Source organism: Salvelinus namaycush, chromosome 39, assembly GCF_016432855.1.
Source record: "Salvelinus namaycush isolate Seneca chromosome 39, SaNama_1.0, whole genome shotgun sequence".
NCBI classification, from domain to species: domain Eukaryota; kingdom Metazoa; phylum Chordata; class Actinopteri; order Salmoniformes; family Salmonidae; genus Salvelinus; species Salvelinus namaycush.
In genome coordinates, this window is record NC_052345.1 from 21,790,842 (window position 1) to 21,816,865 (window position 26,024).

The 26,024-nt window shown below is 42.4% G+C and overlaps 2 protein-coding genes across 4 annotated transcripts in view; both read right to left on the reverse strand.

The window, feature by feature from the left end:
- The window catches only part of LOC120032530 (signal-induced proliferation-associated 1-like protein 2), a 94,991-nt gene extending 82,286 nt beyond the window's left edge, over positions 1-12,705 (reverse strand). For both annotated transcript variants that reach the window (XM_038978670.1, XM_038978669.1), the window contains exon 1: positions 12,536-12,705. The gene's annotated coding sequence lies outside the window, so the exon portion shown is untranslated. The remainder of the gene's footprint in view (positions 1-12,535) is intronic.
- Positions 12,706-14,558: 1,853 nt separating this feature from the next.
- The window catches only part of LOC120032624, a 30,861-nt gene continuing 19,395 nt past the window's right edge, over positions 14,559-26,024 (reverse strand). The window contains exons 12-20 of one of the 2 annotated variants that reach the window (XM_038978795.1): positions 25,721-25,867; positions 25,186-25,338; positions 20,434-20,651; positions 20,084-20,267; positions 19,737-19,895; positions 19,247-19,387; positions 19,052-19,117; positions 15,341-17,032; positions 14,559-14,947 (exon numbers count right to left, since the gene is read on the reverse strand). In XM_038978795.1, the coding sequence (XP_038834723.1) occupies positions 15,365-17,032; positions 19,052-19,117; positions 19,247-19,387; positions 19,737-19,895; positions 20,084-20,267; positions 20,434-20,651; positions 25,186-25,338; positions 25,721-25,867 (2,736 nt within the window). In that variant the 3' untranslated portion in view covers positions 14,559-14,947; positions 15,341-15,364. Of the gene's footprint in view, positions 14,948-15,340; positions 17,033-19,051; positions 19,388-19,736; positions 19,896-20,083; positions 20,268-20,433; positions 20,652-25,185; positions 25,339-25,720; positions 25,868-26,024 lie in introns of both variants that reach the window. The other variant, XM_038978794.1, reaches the window with a different exon arrangement.

Below are 26,024 nucleotides of genomic sequence, written 5' to 3' on the forward strand. Positions count from 1 at the left end.
TTATGGTGGAAAATAAGTATTACAGGCCTCTCTCATCTTTTTAAGTGGGAGAAGTTGCACAATTGGTGGCTGACTAAATACTTTTTTGCCCCACTGTATATCTCTACAGCATGGGCATATCTCTGGTGACGTAGACATACCCATGCATGCACCTTATCAAAACATGACTCATTTAATATTGCACCGCCCCATTCTCTGGGCTCTGTCTGCAATCATAATCAGTAGTATCTACCAGGAATAATGAAACACATAATAATAATAATAATATGATGTTTGGTGAATCTATGAATTATGAATGACCACTGGAGTCTTTGCATCACTCAAAATCTTGCCGAAGCATATTCTGTAGGAGGGGTTAATATACATTTTTCATTTGACATGATTTATATGAATTGAGTCATGAACATCCTTTGAAATGAACAAGGGAGAGGTTAAACGTAGGCTAAGTCTGGCATAAGCTTATTCCCACACTACAATAAGTAGAGCGGTGTTTCCGCCGACACATTGGTGCGGCGGGCTGTCGGGTTAAGCGGGCGGGTGTTAAGAAGTGCGGTTTGGCGGGTCATGTTTCGGAGGACGTATGACTCGACCTTCGCTTCTCCCGACCCCGTTGGGGAGTTGCAGCGATGAGACAAGCTCGAAATTGGGGAGAAAAGGGGGGTAAAATACAAAATCTTTTTTTTAAAAGGGAAAAGTGCGGTAGCAAGAAAAGTAGAGGTCAGATTGAATGACAGAGAGAGAGAGAGAGAGAGATAGAGAACTAAGCATCTGAAAACAGAGAGAAAGAAATCATTAGAGGGAGAGAAGACGCAGCAGACAGCCATTGAAAAAATAAAAAAAGAGTGAAAGAGTGAGGGTAAGACGGAGAGAGCAGACTAAAAGCCTCAAGAGATGAAGAGCAGAAATAAGACAATGACAGAGGAAGAGTGGAGAGAGTGAGTGAGTGAGTGAAAGTGAATGCATGTTTAATGCCCCATTGGGTACATCAGAGCCCTTCCCCGACCGGAGGCGGTCACATCAGTAGATTCTAGGAAGCAGGTTTGGGAAGCCTCAACCAAGACAGATTGAACTAACCCCCCCCCCCCCCCCCCCCAACCGTGCTCCTCCATCCCCCCATGTCCTCTCCACCTCTCCCTCCATCCCCCCCTTCTCTCCTCTACTCAGGGAAAAGCATGCAGGGGCAGGCGTGGGGCATGCCTGCATCGAGGCTTCCTTCAGCAAACATGTCTCCAGGAGCAGTATGTCTAGTCTCTGAGGAGTGGCCACCTTTGACCTCTCGAGTCTGTCAGAGCTAATGATCTCATGAAAAGACATGCCTTTTTAAAGGAGGCAGGTACTCAGATGAAATGTGTATCCTGGGTTAGGAAAGAAAGAGGGGAAAAGAGCGAACAAGGCTTTGGGGAAATGCTGACTTGTATTATACAACAGAATAGTTCAAGGCAGTGACTATAAAAAATATTTCTCTGGTGTTACATTACTAGTTGAAATGCCTGTGTGTTTAGGAGCCATTTGCTCTAATCTGAAAGTGCACAATGAGTGCTGAGTAAGGGAGGATTAGTCAGCCCTACAAATTCCTGCGCCCACACCCACACCATATATAAACCAGATACCAAAACACAACAGTCTAGTAACAAACAGACATATGCCCTAACACCCACCTAACACATGATTTTCCAATTACGACAAACTCGCACATTATGACCCAGTAATCCAACAACACATGGACCATATAGACGTGGGCCAAGATTTTCAGATATTTATGCTAGATGTCTATATACATTTATGCTCGATGTCTATATATAACATGTGAATAGACTAGCCCCATAGATAGCCTTAACACACACACGAAAACCCTGGCCCCCTGAATGATATCAGAAGAGCATTTCTGCCCATTATGAAGTGAATTTGAACAACGCCACAGTGGCTCTTTCTGCGTTTTGACCTATGACCTTTGAGTGTTCATGGCCGTGTTGGCCAGAAACGTCCATTGAATAATCACATTGAATAAAGACACCATCATCCTAAATCCATAAAGTCGTACTTTTGGGAGTGATTACTATTGCAAACTACGGCAAAGAGCATGTTATCCGGTGATTACGGTCACTACCCATTATCTGCCATTGCAACTAATTAAGCCCGTTGAAACTGCTCCCGGGTCCACGTTGCCGCTCTTGATTAGCGAACATAATTCCAATTAACCTCGAAACAGATGGGGTCATCTTCCATCTAATGGTTCCCTTTGTAGAACGGAGGACTCCCCACGTGACGGCACACGAGAGACGGCACCGGTAATCGGTTCATCAGCGGCTCGTCGTGAGGGCGAGTTCATCGAAGTGGGATATCGATGGGCTTCCCGGTCAGCGGGGTCAACTTGGGGTCAATGTTATCCGGCAGGATGTGTGTGGCAGAATTGTGAAGCTGGCAATACGTATTCCATGAATTATGAATTAAATCCATAGACAAGCCTATCCATAGACAAAACTCTTGGTGAGTAAGACACTGAGTAGCACTTTTAAAAAGATTTCGCTTCTCTGTTTGAAGCATATGGTGGAATCGCTTGACTGGAGAAAAAAAGACAGAAAAACCCCAGCTCTTCCTGTGTGGTGAGGCCTACTGTGCTGAGGACCCTCTACAAATACATCCAAAGGTAGCAGAGAAGCTGCTCCCAAAAGTGAAGAAGATTTAGAAGACTTAGGTACGCAATAACATTTCAACTGGTCGGTACCTAAAAATGTGTGTTATTGTATCCCCAAAGCTTCTTACAAAATCCCTTTTGGGAGCAGAAAACAGTTTAGTGTGGTGGCAGGGATAAACGTTTGAAGAATTGAAAGACGTGGATCAGAAAAAATAACCAACACACACAGATGGTGTAAACAAAACATAATACTTTAAAACCTATAAGGAAACTGTAATTAAAAAAAGCACGACAACCAAAATAGAACTCGATACCAATCCAAAGCCACTAGGAGTAGGTCACACTGTTGGTAAATGACTACATAACAAAACATCTGTCATGAGGTCTTATGACTGGTTGGTAGTAGAGCTGGGTGATATGGCCTAAAAATCCTATTTCGATTTTTTCCAAATTTATGGGCGTTTCATGATATACATCTCAATTTCTTTAACGTTTTCTCTAAATAAGCTTTGTTGGAAAATTAAAAATAATAATAATCTAATGAATTCGGGGCGTGAAACATTATACCTAGGCAAAATAAGCATTCCACAATCATAACACACACAAATAATTTCATTATTTTATCAAAATAGTTGAATTATTAACCTGCTTTTTTTTGCAATAATCACAGATCTGGCTTTCAAGTCTGTCTTCAGAAATTCGATTTTTGGTTCCAAATGTAACCAGAACCATGCACATCCACTTGTAATGACCACCTTCTGGTAGCAGGCATTGTAGAAAACGAACACATGTCTCCTGCACAAGGTCACGTGCTAGTGAGTAGCCAGCTAATCCTCATTTTTCGAGTCTAGACAACTTGGATCTATTTGCTTGCTAACAAGGTAGGCCAGTTGAACTATTAGGAATTGGTGTCTGTGTGCGAGTGGGAAGGTGCACAAGTGCACACAGCACAGAAGAAACGAAGAAGACGAGACCAAAAACACATAACACTCATGAAAACTAACAGAAAATTAAAACCTTGATTCTTGCGATACAGGCATTTGGAACATTGCACTAAAACATACATTTGAATTCATTTTGATACGTCGCCCGGCCCTAGTTGGTAGTCATGCATTAGTCTGACGAAGTTGCCTGATTCAGAACATTCCTCTAACATGCAAGCCAACATGGTGACAGTAATCAAAGCCATTAGAGCCAATATGGTTGTTTAGCATCCAAAGCCACTTAGGCCTCCAATAAGTGTAACCTAAAAGGGAATCAAACCCACACCCTTGGTGTTCCAAGCACCATCCTCTAACCAACTAAAGTTCTTCTTGGTTCCTATAATAACTGAACCACCAATATGCTGTCATCTTTTTCTACCTTTTGACTTGTCGACCATAAATGTTCAAAGAGAATGTGTTGCTAGTACTCGTCCTTTAAAACTAAAATAAAAGAAAAAAAAAAGAAAGAAAAAAAATTGGTGACAAACTTCCTCCTGCTAATATCAGCACATCCATCATTTCCCTCAGCCAGCTCTGCTCAGTGGGACTTGATCCGACGAATTCCCATCCCAATTCATAAACGACATCAGTGGAGATAGAAGAGTCAAGTGATCCAGGAATGTCAAAAGGAGATCCCCGAGGGCTTCCAATTGAGATGTCACTTTTCGCCTCAATGAGGAGAAGGAATGCAGGGAGGGAAGGCCGGTAATCTTCTTCTTATCTCCCGTTCGAGGCTGGGGCCAGTGAGGTCAGTACCCCGCTTCTGCTCTGGGCCGGAGAAAACACGACACATTCCCCCAGGTTGTTTCGCTTCAGAGGGGCTGCAGTTAACCCCTCTGGCCGTGCTACGGTGATCACAAGCTTGAGTTCAGGGTCAATGACGTGGCAGACTTTGCTTTCCTGACTTTGTATGAAAATACCTGGTAAGGTGGGCTTAGTTTTTATCTGAAAGATTGAACAAGGCAACAACTTTTTCATGGTGTCCTTTATTTTAGCCCTTGAAAATGTTTCAGTCATTGAAAGGTCATTAAGCCAAATGACACTTAGAAGAAAAATATAGATCCTTCTCTTAATCTTTCACAAATATATGGAAGACATCTGGTAGACAGCTGTACAGGTCAAGCACGTATAAAGACTTGGTAAATCGGCCCCTGCAACTAACCGACACCAAGGGGAGAACTTCAGTGCAGTGATAGGTCATTGACAGGACTTTTACTTTTGACACACCCAGTGTCATTCTGTCATTATCACAATAATAATTCTAATGATAGTGTGTTCCAGAAAAAGGACATTGTCGCCCTATTATTTACCACCATCCACTAAACGACGAAGAATAACAATACTTGAAGACAGATTTGTTACGAAAGCAGTCAGAGCAAACTAATCTTCCTTTACAGCACAAGCAAAGGGTTAAGGAGGATCACATAAATGAATCAAGCATATAGGGCTCCTCATCCACCCACACAAACGAACCCACAAAGAAAAATAGAAATGCCATGGGATATCCCATCAGTGTAATATGGTGGGAATTGTAGGCCACAAACAACATAATTTGTACTCTACTGTCGAGGACATTTAGTCGACATCCTCATTAATTCTTAGACAAATGGCTCGAAAGCTGTCTCCTCTGGCAATGACAAATGGAAATACTAAATGGTTCCCATGTCGTTGCTGAAATAACACAAACTGTGGGACTCCCATTTGGAGTTGACAGCGCTGAGGGACTAAATGTAACAAACTACGATTAGTAAATCGAGCAAACAAATGTTGCAAAGCACAGAAATGGAGAGTAATGTCCCCAAAAGGCTAATGTACACATTAACACAACTACAAAGTCGCTTGTCATTCACTAATAATTGCAGAACCATTGTCACTGAAACAGCCTTGCTCAATCCTCAAATGCATTAGTAGTGTTAAAGAGGAAAAACACAAGAAACTTGTCAGCACAGCTGCCAAGAACCAATAGAAAACTTCAACGAGACGGTGACCAAATATGACAACGTTTTTTTGCTTTGACCAGTTAAGACAAGCCCCAGATGATTGTCTATGTAGACACCCACACTACTGCTTTGTAGCGCATCGCTACTCAATAGTTACGAAGGCCTCCAAGTGTCGTAACACTCTAAATAAACCGGTCTGTCTTTTGATTGCATACACCTCAATGACAACAACGGTTGTTGCTTTACCAACCTTTTGACAGGTGTTTCTACAATAGCATGAGGCTCCTCCTTCTTTTCATAGACCCATCAAGCTCGATTCGTTGTTTCGTAGTTCCCAGATGGACACCAACCAAGGAAGTGCCTGTCAATTAGAGGTTATTTAGAGCTGAAATTATAAAAAAATTCACCCGGAGGCAATTTGCTGACATCCTGAAAACAGCTTCAACCTTGAGGAAATTAAAGGTGGCCGTCTACTTTAAACACCGTTTGTTTTAAGCAACGTTGCACTTGTCTTTGTTAGTAGCTTGATGTAAAGTTCAAAATGTCTAAGATCCTAAAGTTACTTTCACCGAGCACTCTGGAAACAAAGTGTGTACTTAGCAACTGTATCGGCCCTGGCCTCCTATTACTACTAACTTAAAGATACGATAACCATCAATTCAGCCAAATGAAAATGTTACGAATAGAAACTCAGCACAGTCAAAAATAACCTTTGCACAAACCAATGAAACAAATACATTTACAAACAGGCCCAAAGTCCTCATTTATACTTGTCAGCAAGATTGCACACAGCATCCATTTGTCACATCTAATTTGAAACGCATCCAAACCGGTTCAACACCGCCCCAGCTAAAGCATTCAGGCACACTTGATTGGTCCACAGTCATTTTCAAATACTAAAACATGTCGTCAACAGATTAGTTTCTGGGTGAAAATAAAGGTAGGCCATCTATTCGATTGGCGGCGATAAAGCTCTGTCATCAGCTTTGAAACGGTCTTTAATAGAAACGAACGTGTGTCTGAGGAGAAGTCGAATTGGATCCCAGTGTGGGCTATGGTGTCAGGTGTCGAGGCAGATGGCTGCGTGTTTGGAAAAGGCCTTGCCAGCAGCTTGATCCACTCCCTTGAGAGTATGTGGTGCTGGATAGAGAGAATGTCAGATGATAGCGCAGAGGTTCCAAACGGTTACAGAGACTGGGAATGCGGTTACAACAACACACGAGCAGGCTAAATGTTATCCTTCCTTTACAGGAGTGTAAGAGAACAGCAGTAGTGTTGATTCAAGTCATTCATATTTTTCCCAAGGACCCACCGAGAGCCATAGCTATGAAGAAATGCTGACATATTACACACCGGAAATTATTTTGCATTCTTCGAAACTCGAAAAAGTAGAGCTGTGCCGTCTAGGAAGTTCATCAAAAGGTTGCTTCGGTATTTAAATATTTAATTGGCTTTAACTCCTTGCACTTCAGGCAATCCACTTAATTGACCTTAAACCTTGACCGTGGTCCGTGACCTAAGTCAATCACCTGACCAGTTTATGGCACCAGCCCAAACACCGCGCAGGCCCAGTCACCGTATAGTAATTACAGCTAAGAATAGATTAAACACACAAACGAGTCGAGTGAATAAAGCCGTCCATACTGGTAAACCTGTTAAATCCCATTTGTCACCCTGCAAGGGCTATGGCCCCCGTGACTGACTAGCTGGGCTGGCAAAGCAGCGTGCTAAGACCAGGTGATTCACGTTTGAATGTCACCGCGATCAGTAGAGCGGAAGTCAGAGGCCTTTCCCCCGAGCTGGTGTCGCCTCTTTAGGGCTCTCTGCTGCTATCATGGGAAAGGATACGTTTTTTTTCTCCATCGACCTGCAACTAAACTCTCTATGGGGTTTACAGAGGAGTGGCGCATACCTGGCCAGTCTCCTTTCACCTGTGGTATGGAGAATTGGGAATTAAGGGAGGTGATTGTGGAGGCAGCTCTTCCCTCCAGCTTCATGGTGAAATCAAATCATTAAAGACCCCCAGAGTGGCCCAGATGAAGGGAGGTCAACAGGGATTCCAGCAGAGACTTCGGGACTCCATGCAGGGACACCAAGAAAAGGCCTGGCTACCGCTGTCCTTCGCACAGACGGCCCAGGCTAGCTAATCCCAGTCTGCGTCCGTGCATTCCCTTGTTACCAGATACCGGGTCATAAGAGTTGCTGAAGGCCCTTTAAAAAATGTGTTTACCCAGTCCCAAAACCCCTTGTCTGTAACACTATCATGCAGCCTTTCTAGTCATGCACATTGAAATAGGTCTGCAAGCTGGCCTGCGGTCAGGTTACACATGTGGATGATTCGATGTGCAGACTATCGCCAGTGGCCATTTTCCTGTTCTGCACCACACAGTATTTCTAGTCATGCGGCACAAAGTTGCAGACACCTGGTTAGGAATTGAAATATGTGCGGTACACTACTGGGCAGGGTAAGAAAAAGGTCAAGTGAAGGACAAGAGGAGAACTTGTTTCGTCTACAGCAGTATGGCACTTAGTCCTTCCTCTCTTGACCTTGTTTGGAGGAACACGAAACACGTCAGGATTGATTCTCTCGCACTCCATTATCTGTAATCACGCAAACAATGCACATGATCATCCCTGCCAAGTAGGATACTGGCGATGAGATCACACTCCAATTATTTAACCTCCCCGGGGGAACCAACGAAGCAGAGGACAAGGAGGTGGGGAATATGGAGATGAGTAGAGAAACCTGACCCACAAACAACAGATCCAGATAACATTACACTCCAACGCCCTACAGTAAGAAGTACTCTGAGTTTTCAAACATCAAGAGTGGAAAAGGGGGAAAAGGGAACGCAGATAAGGATTTGTGGATTACTTTCATCTACAGTGAACACCTTGCTGAGGGACGACTTTCCTTGGCCTGCTCAAGGGGACCTTAATGCAGACAGAAAATACCCTGAATACACTGCTCTGGAGTGTGGACTGCATCTATAAACGGGCTTGGCTCGTCTCAGCTGTCCAGCATTCCAGGAACAGGTTTACAAAACAAAAGCCATGCCTTTTAATTAGCTGCCTCCAGTAAAGAAAGTTGGAGCCCCATTGAGCGGGCTTGAGTGCTGACAGGTACTTTTGCAAATTCAGATAAAAGGAGCTAATCTGGCCAAACAAATCACCCTTAAGCTTGTCCTCCCAGGCGCTTGGCAATACAAATGCTATTGATTTTAGCCATATGAGGAGGGTATGCAGGCTAGAATAGGTTGCCAGTTTTGAGCATTTTAGGCATGTTGATGAGTGGAAGGATTTTGGGAGCCAAAGGACCACAGCACTTCCCTTGTTCCCATAGCCATTTTTTTAGGGATCCTCGTGTGTTTTGGGGACTTTATATTTAGGAAAAAGCTAATCTCGGCTAATGTATTCTTGGCTGCCTCTTAATCTACCAAGGTCTATCCTGGAGAAAACGACTCCCTCTTTTCAAAGTTGAGCATTTCTGTCAGACTCCTTTTCTCGTGGCCCAATAAACCACTTCACAAGTCATTGTGTTTGACGTCTCAAACACGCAAAGCATCAGCGAGCTATAAGAAGATGCACTTAGCAGGCGTTTCTCCAAAAGTCTGAAATCAAAAGTGCCGCGTTGTAGGCTGATGAAGGCAACAGCTGGACTGTCAAGGTTAACACTGCCACACTGGGTAGAAGAAACAGACTTAGTTTTAATAAAACCCAACCCTTTACACAGGTACCAACTAGTTTAGTTGACAAATTATCCTCATATATGCTTGTGTGTGTGAGACTTATTTTGATAGCATAATAATATCATCATCACTACGCTATCAAAACACCATTTTTAGCAACAGCCTACATACTTAGGATAGATTGATTAGAAACTATACAAAATGTCTTGTAGAGCAAACGAATCCAATTTGAGAAGGCATACTCAGTGGCGTAGTGGAGGGTATACGCAAGTATACGGCGTATAACCATTTATTTTCAATGGTCATTGCATATACTCACTTCTTAATGCCCAAGATGCATACCATCAGAGACGGAAATATCCATTTGAAATGTAGAAAGTGATCCAAAGATGCAACAGTCATCATGGGTTGCCAATATGACTAGGATAATGCCTTTGGTTGCTAGACAATGAAAGAACACTTGTTGCTAGACAATGAAAGAACACTAATTGAACAGGATAATACATTTGAGGAAGGCTTAATAAAATAAATTGCCTCCACATTTCTATGGTGGAATTTTGGCTATAGGCTACTTTGAAGCTAGGTAAGAAATGCCTCATAATATGAAATAAAATGTCCAGGTTTCAAACAATTAAGGAACAGGAAAAATATAGCAATGCTAATGATAGGCCTATCCGTCCTCAGGTAGATGGAAGGGCTTTCCCAAAAACCTTCTCAATAAAATGTTAACTAGCCTATGCCTACCTTGCAAAATAATAACATGATTATTGTTATCAATCCAGTGGCCATTTGTTTTGCAAACTCCATCTCCTGTGCAACAGAAACACCACTAACCACAGTGTTAGGTACCTGAGCCTTTGAATTAAAGGGAAACTACACTCAAAAATAAAAAATGTCTTACATTTTTTCCCAGATCTCAAAAGTTGTCTCCTGATGTGGTTTACGCAGCATTGTTGTGGACTTAGGAAAACAACAAAATTAGATATTCTATTTAAAAAGGTGTGAGCGAAAACCTGAGAGAAAAAACATGGGGCAAATCTGAAACCTGTGAATTTCTGACTCCGTTGACAGACGTATTTATCTGTTTCAATAGCAGGCCTACTATTATCAAGCCCAAGATGTACTCTTAAGGAGCCTAACATTGCCGTTACTCCTAAAGGTCAAAGGACCTCATGTTATTTTCAGAGGTAGACTGGCTCTGGCTGCCAAAACAGCCAAATGCTCCATCTAAACGGGAATTGATTCTCAATTGCAATACGATTCTAGAAAAATAAACCGCTTTACTTTCCTATCCCAACAAAATAATTTAACAAATGCAAAATACACACTGTTTTAACCAGCTTTATCACAGTTGTAGCCGACAGTATTTTTCAGTGACGTTTCTGGCGGCCTTCTTCCGTTGCACACAGGTGTTCGGAGCATGCTAGATAGCACAGTGGTCCCAATGTCTTCCGTATTTTTGCTTTAACATGGAGATATGGCCTTGTGGGAACACTAACCCCATAAAAAAGTTGTGTATCAATTGAACGTTTCTTGCTGATATGAAATATGAAGTCGTTATACTTCCAAAACTGTACCACAAGCAATACATGTCAATGTTCAGAACGAGTGTCAGGGCTCTTAACAGAACTCCCCAGTACAGATGACACCTTCATCCAATGACCTTCATCCAATGAGTCATGATCAAGGGCTAACTATTAAGGCTTCCGCATGCTTCAGTGCGGCTGGCACCTAGCCAAACGAGTGTGCTCACATCTTCACTTGAACAACAAGAATAAAGCAGCAAAAGTACTGTTTGTCCATCTTGAGGTGCCATAGCCAGTAGCCATTCACTTCCTCAAATAGTCAGAATGAATCTTAGATAACTCAAGGAATCTGTGATTCATTTTGTTTTTTTTCGTCGAGGGGATCATAGTCTCGCAATTTTACATCCAACTCAGTTTTTTGGTGCAGTATTTCTCAAGTGAAAAAATCTGAATGAAAACGAGTCGTCTATCGTTGAATGACAACAAACACTTCATTTAAGAATCCCTACTGCTGAACAATGACTGATGAAGGGGTGTAAACTTCGGCTACCGAAATTCGGCTTGTCTCAATTTTTTGTGAACGCACGAAGAAACCCTTGCTGAAGTCCAAAACGAACATAAACATCACAAAATGCTGTCATAATATATACACAAACTGTTTCTGAATATTTCTCCACGGGAAGCATGCAGGCCTTTAAGCCTACTGCATGCTTCTGCTAGGGGACCCAAACGAGGGTGCTTCGCTAGAAAAACAAGAAAAAGCGGTAATAGTACTGTTTGTCCATCTTAAGACACCATAGCCAGATACACTTCCTCAAAATAGTCTGAATTAATCTAAAATAACTGAAGAAATCAGTCATTATTTTCACTTTTTTGTCAAGGAGATCATAGTTGGGCAATTTTACATCTAACTATGGTGTTTAGTGCAGTTTTTCTCAAGTACATTTTTTTGCATAAAAAACTATTAGTCTCTCCTTGAATTACAAACACTTAATTGAACAATCCCTACTGTTGACCAATCACCAATCTTCCTCAACCTATTTCGGCTTGCCTCGAGACAAAAATCTGTGCACGAACAACCGAAGAAAAAAAAAACTTGCCGAAAACCAAAAACGTCACAAAATGTCGTCATAATATATGCAGGAACTGTACCAGACGGGAAGTATGCGGACGCCTTTAGGTTGTCCTGACTTAAAGACCAATATAGGATGTATCATTTTTGGTGTGTATGTCACTGTTTCTCATAGAATTCTTCACAAAAAAAGTTTGTATAATTTTGGCAAAAGGTTTGTATACCTACTTCACACCACTGTCGTTTTTACCTTTTTCCCTTTGAATCCCAACATAACATGCATTGAGTTTTGCAAACAATCAACATTTGACTCAAAGGAAAGAAGTTGAGCTAGCGCTGTTATTTGTAGAATATCAAGAAGCCGTATCGTATCAATTCTGCCTACAAAATATCAGTCCAGTTTACAATTTATGAACGGTGTTTTGCTTCTAATGAAAAGTTAATGTAATTTAGGCTAGAGAGCCCGCTGTTGAGGGCGAACTCACAGCACAATAGAATCGCAGACCCTTTTCAGATCTCGCTGTTGTTTTTACCATTCGACACCAGATTTAGCTGGTCAGGCCGACTTTTAAAGTTGCATTCGGTTATGATACCATTTGAACAGCTTTCAAATCAATTCATGCCAACGTGTAATTCTTATAAATGTGGCTACTTTAATCGAATTACTTAAAACAACAAAAAAGATCTTACCTCAGGCGAGATCTAGATAACTCCCATCCCATTTTATCCAAAACGATTAACTTGAAGTCTTAACATCCTAGTTGAAGAATAAACTGTATTTATCAATGACTTTTTGCAATTGCAACTAGACAAAGCCCCGTCCCTACAATTCATGAACTGTATCAATAGGCCTAGCTGTGTCTGTCTATACAACTAGTTTCTGTTGAGTCGCGCTGGCAGCATCGGCAGAAGTCCCGCCTATCCCATGCGGTAATTTGTTTAGGGATAGGCTGACCTACCGTGACGTTATTGTTCGTTTGTTCTCTGAGATGTCAATCATCACTTGTAATTACTGAAACATAGACACAGATAATGCAGAAAGAATGAGTAAAATCATACAGAATACAGTAATGAAAATGTGAGCATAAGTAATAGTAGTGACACATTATCTTTCCTGTACTGCTCGACAATGAATCCACTTTGGTCCACATAAAGTAGACTATCTAAATGAAGGCTCTTAAATGGTCCATTACTAGCCCAAACTGGAAGTTTGCACAGCCATGAATTGGACTACAAGTTGTCTTGCTTTTTGTAACAATAATAAAGTGAATATATCTGAGCCTGGCCTTCTAAAATGTCTACTCGAAAGGCAATCTTCCTAGATACTTCAAATTCATTGAAAGAGTATGAGAGGTTGAACTTCTTCATGATAACCTGAAATAGGCTTCTCTATTACAACTAATAAACTGACAAACCACTTCAATTCAATATGAACAGAGACTGCAAATTATCTTTGATTTATTTATTTTTTCTTTACAAAAGTGATTACAATTATAAATGATAGTCTACTGTACAGCAGATTAAAATAGGTATCAATGGCAGTTCTTCCTTTATGTGCCCTGCATACACAGTTGAAAGAAATTAGACACCAAGTGGCATTAAAGAGACAGAGCAAATACATTTTGATCATCTTGTATGGTATTCCATGGGGTAAGTCTATTCAGTTCAGTGTATTGCACTATTTGTGACCCTGCATCAAGTGTCTGATTGCTTCAATACAGTAATGTGTATTGTTTTATGTTGTATCAGGCAGTCAAGTCATGGTAACAGCCAGTAACCAATGGAAAGAGACACAAAGAAGATTGTAGTGCTTCGGCCCTCCATTGGCCATTGACATCCATCAATTATTGAGTGGAAATCCATCTTTGGTATGGGACGTTTGATATGGGATGTCCTGACTCTCTGTGGTCTCTAAAGATCCCATGGCACTTTTAAGAGTAGGGATGTTAACCCCGATGTCCTGGCTAAATTCCCAACCTGGCCCTCATACCATCATGGCCACCTAATCATCCCCAGCTTCCAATTGGCTCATTCATCCCCCCTCCTCTCCCATGTACCTATTCCCCAGGTCGTTGCTGTAAATGAGAATGTGTTCAACTTACCTGGTAAAATAAGGGTTAAAAAAAAATGGGTTGAGGATACCTAGTCAAAATCACAGGTAAGAGTTTAATATGGGGAATTCTAGCTAATTTCCCTTATTGAAGAACAGTACATTCATAACTACTTTGGTCTTGTATGGATGTTTTCAGTCTCCTGTAGTGAGATTCTTGCAGACTGCTTGCAGCTGGTGTAAAGTACTTAAGTATTTTTGGGGGGATATCTGTACTTTACTATTTATATTTTTGCCAACTTTAAATTTTTCTTCAATACATTCCTAAAGAAAATAATGTACTTTTTACTCCATACATTTTCCCTGGCACCCAAAGTACTTGTTACATTTTGACAGGGAAATGGTCCAATTCACACACTTATCAAGAGAACATCCCTGGTCATCCCTTCTGCCTCTGATCTGGCGGACTCACTATGTCTCAGGGTTGGATTGTGCCCCTGGCTATCCGTCTATTAAAACATTTGTTTTATTATTGTGCCATCTGGTTTGCTTAATATAAGGAATTTGAAATGGTTTATACTTTTACTTTTGATACTTAAGTACATTTTATCAATTCAGTTTACTTTTGATACTTAAGTATATTTAAAACCAAATACTTTTAGACTTTTACTCAAGTAATAGTTTACTGTGTGACTTTGACTTGAGTCATTTTCTATTAAGGTATGACAATTGAGTACTTTTTCCACCACTGCTGCTTGCACACGATAGTCCTCTAATGTCACTGAGACAATGTGAAGTAAAAGTCCATTTGGAGTCAAGGTTGGAAAAGGGGCAGAATAAACTGATCATAGATCTGGGTCTGAATCCCACAAGCATCTCAGAGTAGGAGTGCTGATCTAGGATCTGTCATATCATCTTATTCATTATGATCTAAAAAAAAGCTAACTAATCCTAGATCAGCACTCCTACTCTGAGACGCTATACGTTTAGGGCCACTTTAATCTCTGGCTGGTTGGTCACTGGTCTGTGCTTCAGTGTGGCATGGGCACCACCTGGTGGGAGAAGAAGGAACATGAGAATACATTGAAGATTAAAATTGAGTTGTTCAGGGCAAAACCAGTTTCAAACAATTGTTCACTCAATGTTCAGGCTGTATCAAAAGGTGTTATCTGTGTTAAAACAGACATGCATACACTTCAAGCTTTTCCTAATGCGGTGTCCATGTAGAACTTGATTTAGAATTGAAATGTAAAAGTCTGAAATCTAAATCAATGTTACTTGTTTACTTAGGCTACACTTTGCAGTATGAAACCAGTTGGTTTGTGTGTAGAAATATTAATGCAAGAATGTATGTGTATTACACTATTGCAGATGCATTGTGTGTGTGTGTTTTGAATGCAGATATATACAAATATCAGATGGACACTTTTGTTGATCTTACATACCTCATATTTTTGGACCACAGTAATTCAAGGCGCTCTTTCCCGGTCTGTGCCATTCCAAATATCCTCCAGCTCCTCTTCCTCCTCCTCAAACTGCCAATGATCAGGATGAATATGATCTGGTTCTCTTTTGGGTGAAGTTTCTTTTTCCAATACCATCATGGGTGCGGAGCTGTCGGAGCACACGCAACAGTTGTCCTCAGAGCACACAATGACTCGCCCAGACCTTGTAGAGATCTTGATCTCTACAACTCGAAGTGCACTTTGGAAAGTGAATTGCCTCTTTGCCGAAGGGAAGTATATGTGGTTATTGAGGTCTTGAATCTTAGTGTGAACACTTAAACAGTTGTGCTTGTGGTTCGGTGGCGGTTCAGTGCGGGCGTGGTCATGCATCATCGAGCTGCTGCAGTGTGGTTCAGTGCGTTGCTTGTTAGAGTCCAAAATGGCCACTGGAACAGAACTCTCAACCTTATCCTCATCGTGGAGACCCACAGTGCTGGAGAAAATGTGCTCATGCCCAGCAGCAAGGGCAGGACTCCTCGTGGCGCATCTTAGGTCGTGATAGGCGTCATCTTTCGCAGGTAGCGAGACACACTGAACCAAAAGAGAAGCAGACTCTGCGCTGACCTTCTGCAAGTCCTGCCTTGCTGTTTCACAGCTCATTTCCTCTTTCGGACTGAGGGCGAACGTATGGCCAATCACTTTGTGAGTCTGACTGAGTGAGTTTGAGTCTGCCAATTTGTATAGATTCAAAGGTGAACCATTTTGACCAGCAAAGTCCCCTGTTTTGCAGATACTTTCGTCCCCTGGACTGAGGGTGAAATTCTGCCCAATCACTTTCTGAGTTAGACTGAGTGTATTTGATCCTGGCGGTCTACACGGAATCGAAGGTGAACCATTCGGACTGTCATGTTCCCCATCAGCTTCAAGATGCCTTTCCTTCTCTGGACTGAGGGCGAAAGTCTGTCCAATTACTTTGGACGATACGTGAGTCTGACCGAGTGTGTTTGAGCACGATGGTCTATACAGATTCAAAGGTGGACTGGCATGGTCCCCGTTGGCTTCAGAAGGCACTTTCTCAGTTGTGAGGTCTTTTGCACCCATCTGTGAGATTTTCCCCCAATCCTTGGGCAGGTCAAAGCTCAACATCGACCCAAGAGGGATAACGCCATAGTGGCTCTTGTCTTGCCTAATGGTCATCTCATTGGGTCCATGCAAGAAATTCCCCTGGATGGTAGGAACGGTAGGAATGCTTGACGTGTCTGAAGAGTTTCCATCTATGACACTCACCACAGAATTATTTTTGATATACAGTTGGAGTTCTGTATTTACTGGACTCCCTTGTTTGGCACGGCATTCCTTCTTATCCTCCAGTGGCCAGGTGTAGGCTCTGTGTGCGGCACCGATGGGCACGGTAGTAACCCCCTCCGGCTTGGGCATTCCGACAATGCCAGTCACAGTGTGCCTGTGTGTAATTTTCTTCCTCCTTTTCATCGGTCCCTTCAGGTTTAAGGTAGAGGTGGGACTGGTTCTGGGTAAGGTGGGGAGCAAGACAGTACTGACTTGGGGTACGAAAGTAGCGTTGGTTGAGCTTGTGGAAATGGTGGTTGACAGGTGGCTCGTGTCTGGGATATGAGGCGATGCCACCTCTTCAAAAACAGGACTTCCGTCTGTGACTTGCAGATAGGTGCTCACCTGAAACAAATTAAGATACTTGGATGTGTTAAAATACAAAACTCTGCAAAATGTGACTTTCATTATCCTTGAAGTTAAATGCTTACGCAACCATGATCAAAGACATCTTAGATTCATGTACGAAGACCCAATTTGATACTCGTGCAAACTTTATGAAATATGTAGTGGATTCTGTCGGAAAATACTGTATGTTATTTTAAGACATTACTTCAGCTGCAAGCCTTCAAAATGGGATCACACATTCTGCAAACGTTATCAAAATCACATGGAGATGAGGTGGTCTCATACCCAGCTGCAGTGGCAATGGCTTGACCATGACTAATCCATTGAGTGTGAGCCAAGTTGATGAAACACCACATCTGGAATGGGGGACCTTACAGAAATCTTACAGCACATTCCTTTACTAATAGCTGCTCTAAGCCATTGGGATCAGCTCTCCCTATCCCAGTCCCAATCTAAAGCTTTTTAAGATCAACACAATAAAAATGTGCCTGAATGTCTTGAGGTTCTACTAGATGTTTTGTGTTATTAGCTGTGGGGATGGGTTTATCGGCCTTGAAATACACCACATGGCCAAAAGTATGTGGACACCTGTTCGTCGAACATCTCATTCGAAAATCATGGGCGTTAAGATGGAGTTGATCCCCACCTTTGCTGCTATAACAGCCTCCACTCTTCTGGGAAGGCTTTACACTAGATGTTGGAACATTGCTGCGGGGACTTGCTTCCATTCAGCCATAAGAACATTAGTGAGGTCGCGCACTGATTAGACCTGGCTCGCAGTCGGCATTCCAATTCATCCTTAAGGTGTTCGATGGGGTTGAGTTCAGGTCTCTCTGCAGACCAGTCAAGTTCTTCCACACCGATCTCGACAAACCATTTCTGTATGGACCTCACTTTGTGCACGGGGGTATTGTCATGCTTAAACTGGAAAGGGCCTCCCCCAAATTGTTGCCACAAAGTTGAAGGCAACCAATCATCTAGAACAGGGGTGGGCAACTCCAATCCTCTGGGGTCTGATTGGTGTCACTTTTTCTACATCCCTAGCAATCACAGCTCATTAATCAAATTGCATTCTAAACTGAAGATCATGATTAGGTGATTATTGGAGTCAGGTGTATTAGCTGGGGCAAAACTGTGACACCAATCAGGCCCCCTAGGACTGGAATTGCCCACTCCTGGTCTAGAGTGTCAATGTATGCTGTAGGTTTAAGATTTCCCTTCCCTGTAGCTAAGGGGCCTAGGCTGAACCATGGAAAAACAGCCCCAGACCATTATTCCTCATCCTCCAAACGTTACAGTTTGCACTATGCATTGGGGCAGGTAGCGTTCTCTTGGCATCCGCCAAACCCAGATTTGTTTGTCGGACTGCCAGATGGTGAAGTGTGTTTGTGTGCGGCTGCTCGGCCATGGAAATCCATTTCATGAAGCTCCCGACAAACCGTTCCAGAGGCAGTTTGGAACTCGGTAGTGAATGTTGCAACCAAGGACAGACGATTTTTGCGCGCTTCAGCACTCGGCGGTCCGTTCTGTGAGCTTGTGGGGCCTACCACTTCGCGGCTGAGCCGTTGTTGCTCCTAGACGTTTCCACTTACAGTTGACCAGGGCAGCTCTAACAGGGCAGAAATGTTAAAACTGACATGTTTGGAAGATGGCATCCTATGACGGTGCCACATGGAAAGTCACTGAGCTCATTCTACTGCCAATGTTTGTCTACGGACATTGCATGGCTGTGTGCTCAATTTTATACACCTGTTAGCAACAGGTGTGGCTAAAATAGCCGAATCCACTCATTTGAAGGGGTGTCCACATACATTTGGCCATGTAGTGTATTTGTGCCTTTTAGGTAGACTTGACAGTATAACATCATCGTACACGTTGGATCAACTACCTGCTTACAGACATCTACAGCAACATAATTCAAATCTGACTGTTGTCCAAAACTTTGCATCCTCCATTTAATTTGGTTGATGTTGTCTTGTGGTATGTAGATATGAATATGTGGTGATCTGTACTCACCCTATGCACAGGTTCCACTGCCTGCCTTGGCTCCACTGGCCCCTGTTGCAGACTGCCCCCTGGTGGCTGTTGGTCAAAACTGAGGATGAGGTTGATGCTGCTGCCCAGTGGGGTGACAGTAGCACAGGGCTCTTCAAGGATAATGCTGGGCGAGTTTACTGCCACAGCCAAGGGGACGTGTGGTGTGACGTTTACCAGCTTGGCAAAGTTTTCTCCATGGTGACCTATCCCCGGTTGGGATTTTTGTGGTCCTTCAAACCGGCTCGCCACCATCAGCCTGTGCTTTGTGGACAGTCTTTCCGAGAACTTGTTGTGTTCTGCCAGAGAGGATAGATTCTGCAAAGAAAACCAAAGATTTTGTTCAATAACTCCTATTTTAAAATATTTAAATTATTTTTAGGTTTTGTGCAATAAGCCTTGATCCTTAGGAGCATAATTTGCCAAGATTTGGGCAGGTTGAATATTGTCAGAAAGCACTTGGTCTTCTATACACATCTATACAGTAGCTTCACCACAGCGATGTAGTTCAGTGCATTAAATGTGTCTAATTCTAATAGAGAGCAGTGGTATTGTTCTGAAAGAATTTGTTATAACGAATAAATATCGTATTGACGTGAAAGCAGAGATATCCTTTATTTATTTACTATTATTATACATTTTTTAGGGGGTAGCAGGGATATCCTACCTGGGGTTGGCCTTGTGAAAATCTGGTTGCGTCTCCCTGAGGGGCATCACTTCTTCTTGAATCCCTTGACCTCTCCCGACCCAGCTGGTCTTTCTGCGCCCTCCAGTACACCAGGATCCATCCCAGCATGCTTTGCAGTTCCTCAGTCCTCTCCTTTATCTGTAGAAACAGTTGCCAGATATTTTCAGTCTCTTCTAATGGTTGGGTCATTGGGGTTTGTGCACCTAGACTAGTTAAATTTTTAAAACACGTGAAAGTACAAAATATTTTAATTAATCACAGTCTTTTCAAAGGCTGTGGTCCACAGGGCAAAATATGTTTGTGACCCCTGTTGTAAAAGAACTCACAATATCTGCCAAGTGATGTCGCTCCTTGATAAGCTTCTGCCCAGCAGCAGCGAGCTTGTCAAACTCGTCAAACTTCTGCTCTATCCTCAGATCTAGCTCAGATGGAACACTCGATTCTGCCAATCTCCACTGCTGGGCTGAAGCCTCTGAGAAAATGCAAGTCTGTGTGTCCTCTGTCCATGAGCTGTAGGGGAGAGAGAGGAGAGAGCTCAGTAGGTCAATTGGTTATTACAATAAGCATTCATGAGCACTAAACATTTACATGTACATTATTCAGGACAAAACAGGCACAACATTCCAGTTGTACCAAGAACAATATTTGACATCATACTGTATGTGTAATCCCTTACATCATGGCCAGGTAGGCCCTAAGAAAGTCTTGCAGTTGCCGAAATTGTTGGAGGTTGCATTGGTTCTCTGCCATGCTCCAGCCCAACTCCTGCCAAGCTTGCTGGGTCGCATGGACGTTCTCCCCCAAAGCCCCTGCCATCTCAGGTAGGAGGACCTGTAGTTGCGAAGCCAGTCCCTCCATCTCCTCCACCTCCTCTTTTATGACCTGATAGTCCCTCTGAAAGAAGATCATACTGTATGTTTTATACTGTATGTGGAACAATTACACTTTCGCAGGTGAGATGAATATTCTTGTATCGGAGTTTAAGCCTGACAGAGGCTCAAAACCAATCCAATTTAGCGAGTTCTGAACTAATAATGCCTGTCATGATCTTATGATAGATAATGGACATGGGGTTGCATTCTGCTATGAAAACAAAATCTATATTTTTTTCTGGTCTTTCAATCTACAGAGGGATACCATGGCTAGTATGATTGAACTCCTCATGTATCATGACTGGATAGCCAAGATTACACTATTGACAGCTTATGCTGGATAGTTTGAGACAACTTTCCCTTTATTAATGATGTTCGAAATTTTAACACAGGTGTAAAGTCTGAATCTGAGATGATATCTGACAATTCTAGAGTTTTTTTTATACAATGCTATGGAGCGTTAAAGGAAGCTGAAGCATACACAATATCTCTGAAGACACTGGACCATACAGTGCATTCAGAAAGTATTCAGACCCCTTGACTTTTTCCACATTTTGTTACGTTACAGCCCTATTCAAAATGTCTTTGCAAATGTATTAAAAAAAACATTGAAGTATAACATTTACATAAGTATTCATACCCTTTACACAGTACTTTGTTGAGGCACCTTTGGCAGCAATTACAGCCTGGAGTCTTCTTGGGTATGATGCCTCAAGCTTGGCACTCCTGTATTTGTGGAGTTTCTCTCATTCTTCTCTGCAGATCCTCTCAAGCTCTGTCAGGTTGGATGGGGAGTGTCGCTGCACACTGTTTTCAAGTCTCTCCAGAGATGTTTGATCAGGTTCAAGTCCGGTCTCTGGCTGGGCCACTCAGGGACATTTAGAGACTTGTCCCGAAGCCACTCCTACGCTGTCTGGCTGTGTGCTTAAGGTCGTTGTCCTGTTGGAAGGTGAACCTTCACCCAGTCTAAGGTCCTGAGTGCTCTGGAGCAGGTTTTAATCAAGAATCTCTCTCCATTCATCTTTGCCTCGATCCTGACTAGTCTCCCAGTCCCTGCTGCTGAAAAACATCCCCACAGCATGATGCTGCCACCACCATGCTTCACCTTAGGGATGGTGTCAGGTTTCCTCCAGACATGACGCTTGGCATTCAGACCAAAGATTTCAATCTTGCTTTCATCAGACCAGAGAATCTTGTTTCTCATTGTCTGAGTCCTTTAGGTGCCTTTTGGCAAACTCCAAGCAGGGTGTCATATGCCTTTTACTGAGGACTGGCTTCCGTCTGGCCACTCTACCATAAAGGCCGAGTGCTGTAGAGTGCTGTAGAGATGGTTGTCCTCGTGGAAGATTCTCCCATCTCCACAGAGAAACTTTGGAGCTCTGTCAGAGTGACCATTGGTTCTTGGTCACCTCCCTGACCAAGGACCTTCTCCCCCGATTGCTCAGTTTGGCTGGGCGGCCAGCTCTAGGAAGTGTCTTGGTGGTTCCAAACTTCTTCCATTTTATAATGATGGAGGCCGGCCTCCCGAGTGGCGCGGCAGTCTAATGCACTGCATTGCAGTGCTTGAGACGTCACTACAGACCTGGGTTCGATCCCAGGCTGTGTCACAGCCGGCCATGACCGGGAAGCAGTGCAGCTTGGCAGGGTTGTGTTTCGGAGGACGCATGGCTCTCGACCTTTGCCTCTCAATGGGACAAGACTAACTATCAATTGGATATCACAAATAAAATAAACAAATAAACAAATAGAATGATGGAGGCCACTGTGTTCTTGGGGAACTTTAGGTTTTTAATCAACAAGTCATTGTCAGCTCAAGCTATCTCAAGCAAAACCCATTGCTTGACTATACTCCCAGACTAACGGCAGGAAGCTAGAGTGGAAACCATCCCTTTTCAGAAACACAGCATTAATAGAACAGAAATGTCTTACAATTAGTCAAGTATATAATCGTTAACTATTAATATCAAACCAATCAGGTAAATACATAATTCTTCTATCACAGTACCCTTCCCAAGATCTGTGTCTCGACACAATACTGTCTCGGAGCTCTACGGACAATTCCTTCGACCTCACGGCTTGATTTTTGCTCTGACATGCATTGTCAACTGTGGGACCTTATATAGACAGGTGTGTGCCTTTCCAAATCATGTTCAATCAATTGAATTGACTACAGGTGGACTCCAATCAAAACAATAGTTTTCAGCTGTGCTAACATAATTGCAAAAAGGTTTTCTAATGATCAATTAGCCTTTTAAAATAATAAACTTGGATGAGCTAACACAATGTGTCATTGGAACACAGGAGTGATGGTTGCTGATAATGGGCCTCTGTACGCCTATGTAGATATTCCATAAAAAATCTGCCGTTTCCAGCTACAATAGTCATTTACAACATTAACAATGTTACACTGTATTTCTGATCAATTTGATGTTATTTTAATGGTCAAAAAATTAGCAAGGACATTTCTAAGTGACCCTAAACTTTTGAGGTCACCTTCGTCGTTGTAAGGATGGTCGGACCAAGATGCAGCGTGGGGTAGGTTAATCATTTTTATTAATGATAACCAGCAACTAAACAAGAAAGAGCAACCAACGAAACGTACAGCCTTGTAGGGCTCAAAAGCAACAATACAAAAACAAGATCCCACAAACAACAGGTGGGAAAAGGCTTCCTAAATATGATCCCCAATCAAAGACAACGATAGACAGCTGCCTCTGATTGGGAACCATACCAGACCAACATAGAAATGCAAAACTAGAGTACCCACCCTAGTCACACCCTGACCTAACCAAAATAGAGAATAAAAAGGATCTCTAAGGTCAGGGCGTGACATTTGAACAGTAGTGTGTATATATGAATATATATATACAATACTAGTCAAAAGTTTGGACACCTACTCATGCAAGGGTTTTTCTTTATTTTTTACTATTTCTACATTTTAGAATAATAGCGAAGACATCAAAACTATGAAATAACACATGGAATCATATAGTTACCAAAAAAGTGTTAAACAAATCAAAATATATTTTATATTTGAGATTCTTCAAAGTAGCCACCCTTTGCCTTTGACAGCTTTGCACACTCTTGGCATTCTCTCAACCAGCTTTGAGGTAGTCACCTGGAATTCATTTCAATTAACAGGTGTGCCTTGTTAATTTGTGGAATTTATTTCCTTCTTAATGTGTTTGAGCAAATCAGTTGTGTTGTGAGAAGGTAGGGGTGGTATACAGAAGATAGCCCCATTTTGTAAAAGACCAAGTCCATATTATGGCAAGAACAGCTCAAATAAGCAAAGAGAAACAACAGTCCATTACTTTAAGACATTAAGGTCAGTCAATACGGAAAATGTCAAGAACTTTGAAAGTTTCTTCAAGTGCATTCGCAAAAACCATCCAACGCTATGATGAAACTTGCTCTCATGAGGACCGCCACAGGAATGGAAGACCCAGAGTTACCTCTGCTGCAGAGGATAAGCTCATTAGCCTCAGAAATTGCAGCCCAAATAAATGCTTCACAGAGTTCAAGTAACAGACACATCTCAACATCAACTGTTCAGAGGAGACTGCGTGAATCAGGCCTTCATGGTCGAATTGCTGCAAAGAAACTACTACTGACGGACACCAATAATAAGAAGAGACTTGCTTGGGCCAAGAAACATGAGCAATGGACCGGTGGAAATCTGTCCTTTGGTCTGATGAGTACAAATTTCGAAAATTTTGGTTCCAACCACATTGATGAGATGCAGAGTATGTGAACGGATTATCTCCACATGTGTAGTTCCCATTGTGAAGCATGGAGGAGGAGGTGTGATGGTGTGGGAGTACTTTGCTGGTGACACTGTCTGTGATTTATTTAGAATTCAATGCACATTTAACCAGCATGGCTACCACAGCATTCTGCAGTGATACGCCATCCCATCTGGTTTGCGCTTAGTAGGACTATCATTTGTTTTTCAACAGGACAATGACCAACACACCTCCAGGCTGTGTAAGAGCTATTTTACCAAGAAGGAGAGTGATGGCGTGCTGCATCAGATGACCTGGCCTCCACAATCACCCGACCTCAACCTAATTGTGATGGTTTGGGATGAGTTGGACCACAGAGTGAAGGAAAAGCAGCCAACAAGTGCTCAGCATATGTGGGAACTCCTTCAAGACTGTTGGAAAATCATTCCAGGTGAAGATGGTTGAGAGAATGCCAAGAGTGTGCAAAGCTGTCATCAAGGCAAAGGGTGGCTACTTATATTCTTCAAAAATATATTTTAATTTGTTTAATACTTTTTTGGTTACTACATGATAGTAAAAATAAAGAAAAAACCTTGAATGAGTAAGTGTGTCCAAACTTTTGACTGGTACCCTATCAGATGATAGGTCCTGGGAATCAAACCCACTATCCTGGCATTGCAAGCACTATGCTCTACCAACTGAGCTACAGAGGACCACATCCAAATAAAAAACTGTTAAGTCAACTCCTACCTGACTCATACGTTCTTGGATGTCTTGACTTTGATAGAGGGAATGTCCTCTTTTTAACACACATACATACACTGTATATACCTCTAGCTCATCCTGTTGCTCCTGCAGTCCCTCGAGTTCAGAACTATAGGGCTCACATCTGACCGCCATGTCTGTCTCAGTGTCCAGAATGTCCATGCTGAACTCTGCACACCTGGACAAGAGCTGGTTGATGCGCAGCTTCAGTGTTGATTGCTAGTAGAGGAGAGGAGAGGAAAGGAGAGAAGAGAGGAGAGGGGGCATCACAGATTTTATTTTAGCCAATAGGTAAAAAATGACAATTTGTGCTTGTAGAGTTTCACAAACTGAACAATAGTAACAGAAACAGCCTGACTTTACTAGCATTGACTGGTTACACTATTTACACTACAAGCACAGTGTGCAAATTTGTGGCGTTTTTTTATGTTAAAAGCAACAGAAAATAATAATATAATATATGCCATTTAGCAGACACTTTCATCCAAAGGGACTTACAGTCATGCATGCATATTTTACTTACGGGGGTTCCTGGGAATGCTCTACCAACTGAGCTACAGAGGACCACATCCAAATAGAAAACTGTTAAGTTAACTCCTACCTGACTCATACGTTCTTGGGTGTCTTGACTTTGATAGAGGGAATGTCCTCTTTTCTCCACTGCTTCACCAAGATCCTCCAGGACCTCCACCAATTCCTCCATAGGGTGGTCCATGCACCCCTGGTCATCCATTTGTCCAGTAAGGGTCTGCCATGATACTCAAATAAATTATTCAGTATTTTGGTAGATTGTGGTTGTATTAATCTAATTTAAGTTATCTGATGATAGAATTGGAGTGTGATTAGCTTTGCCTGCAAGGCCAGTGACCATGTCTTGTTGAGGTCTAATGGGAGTTTTAGTGGGA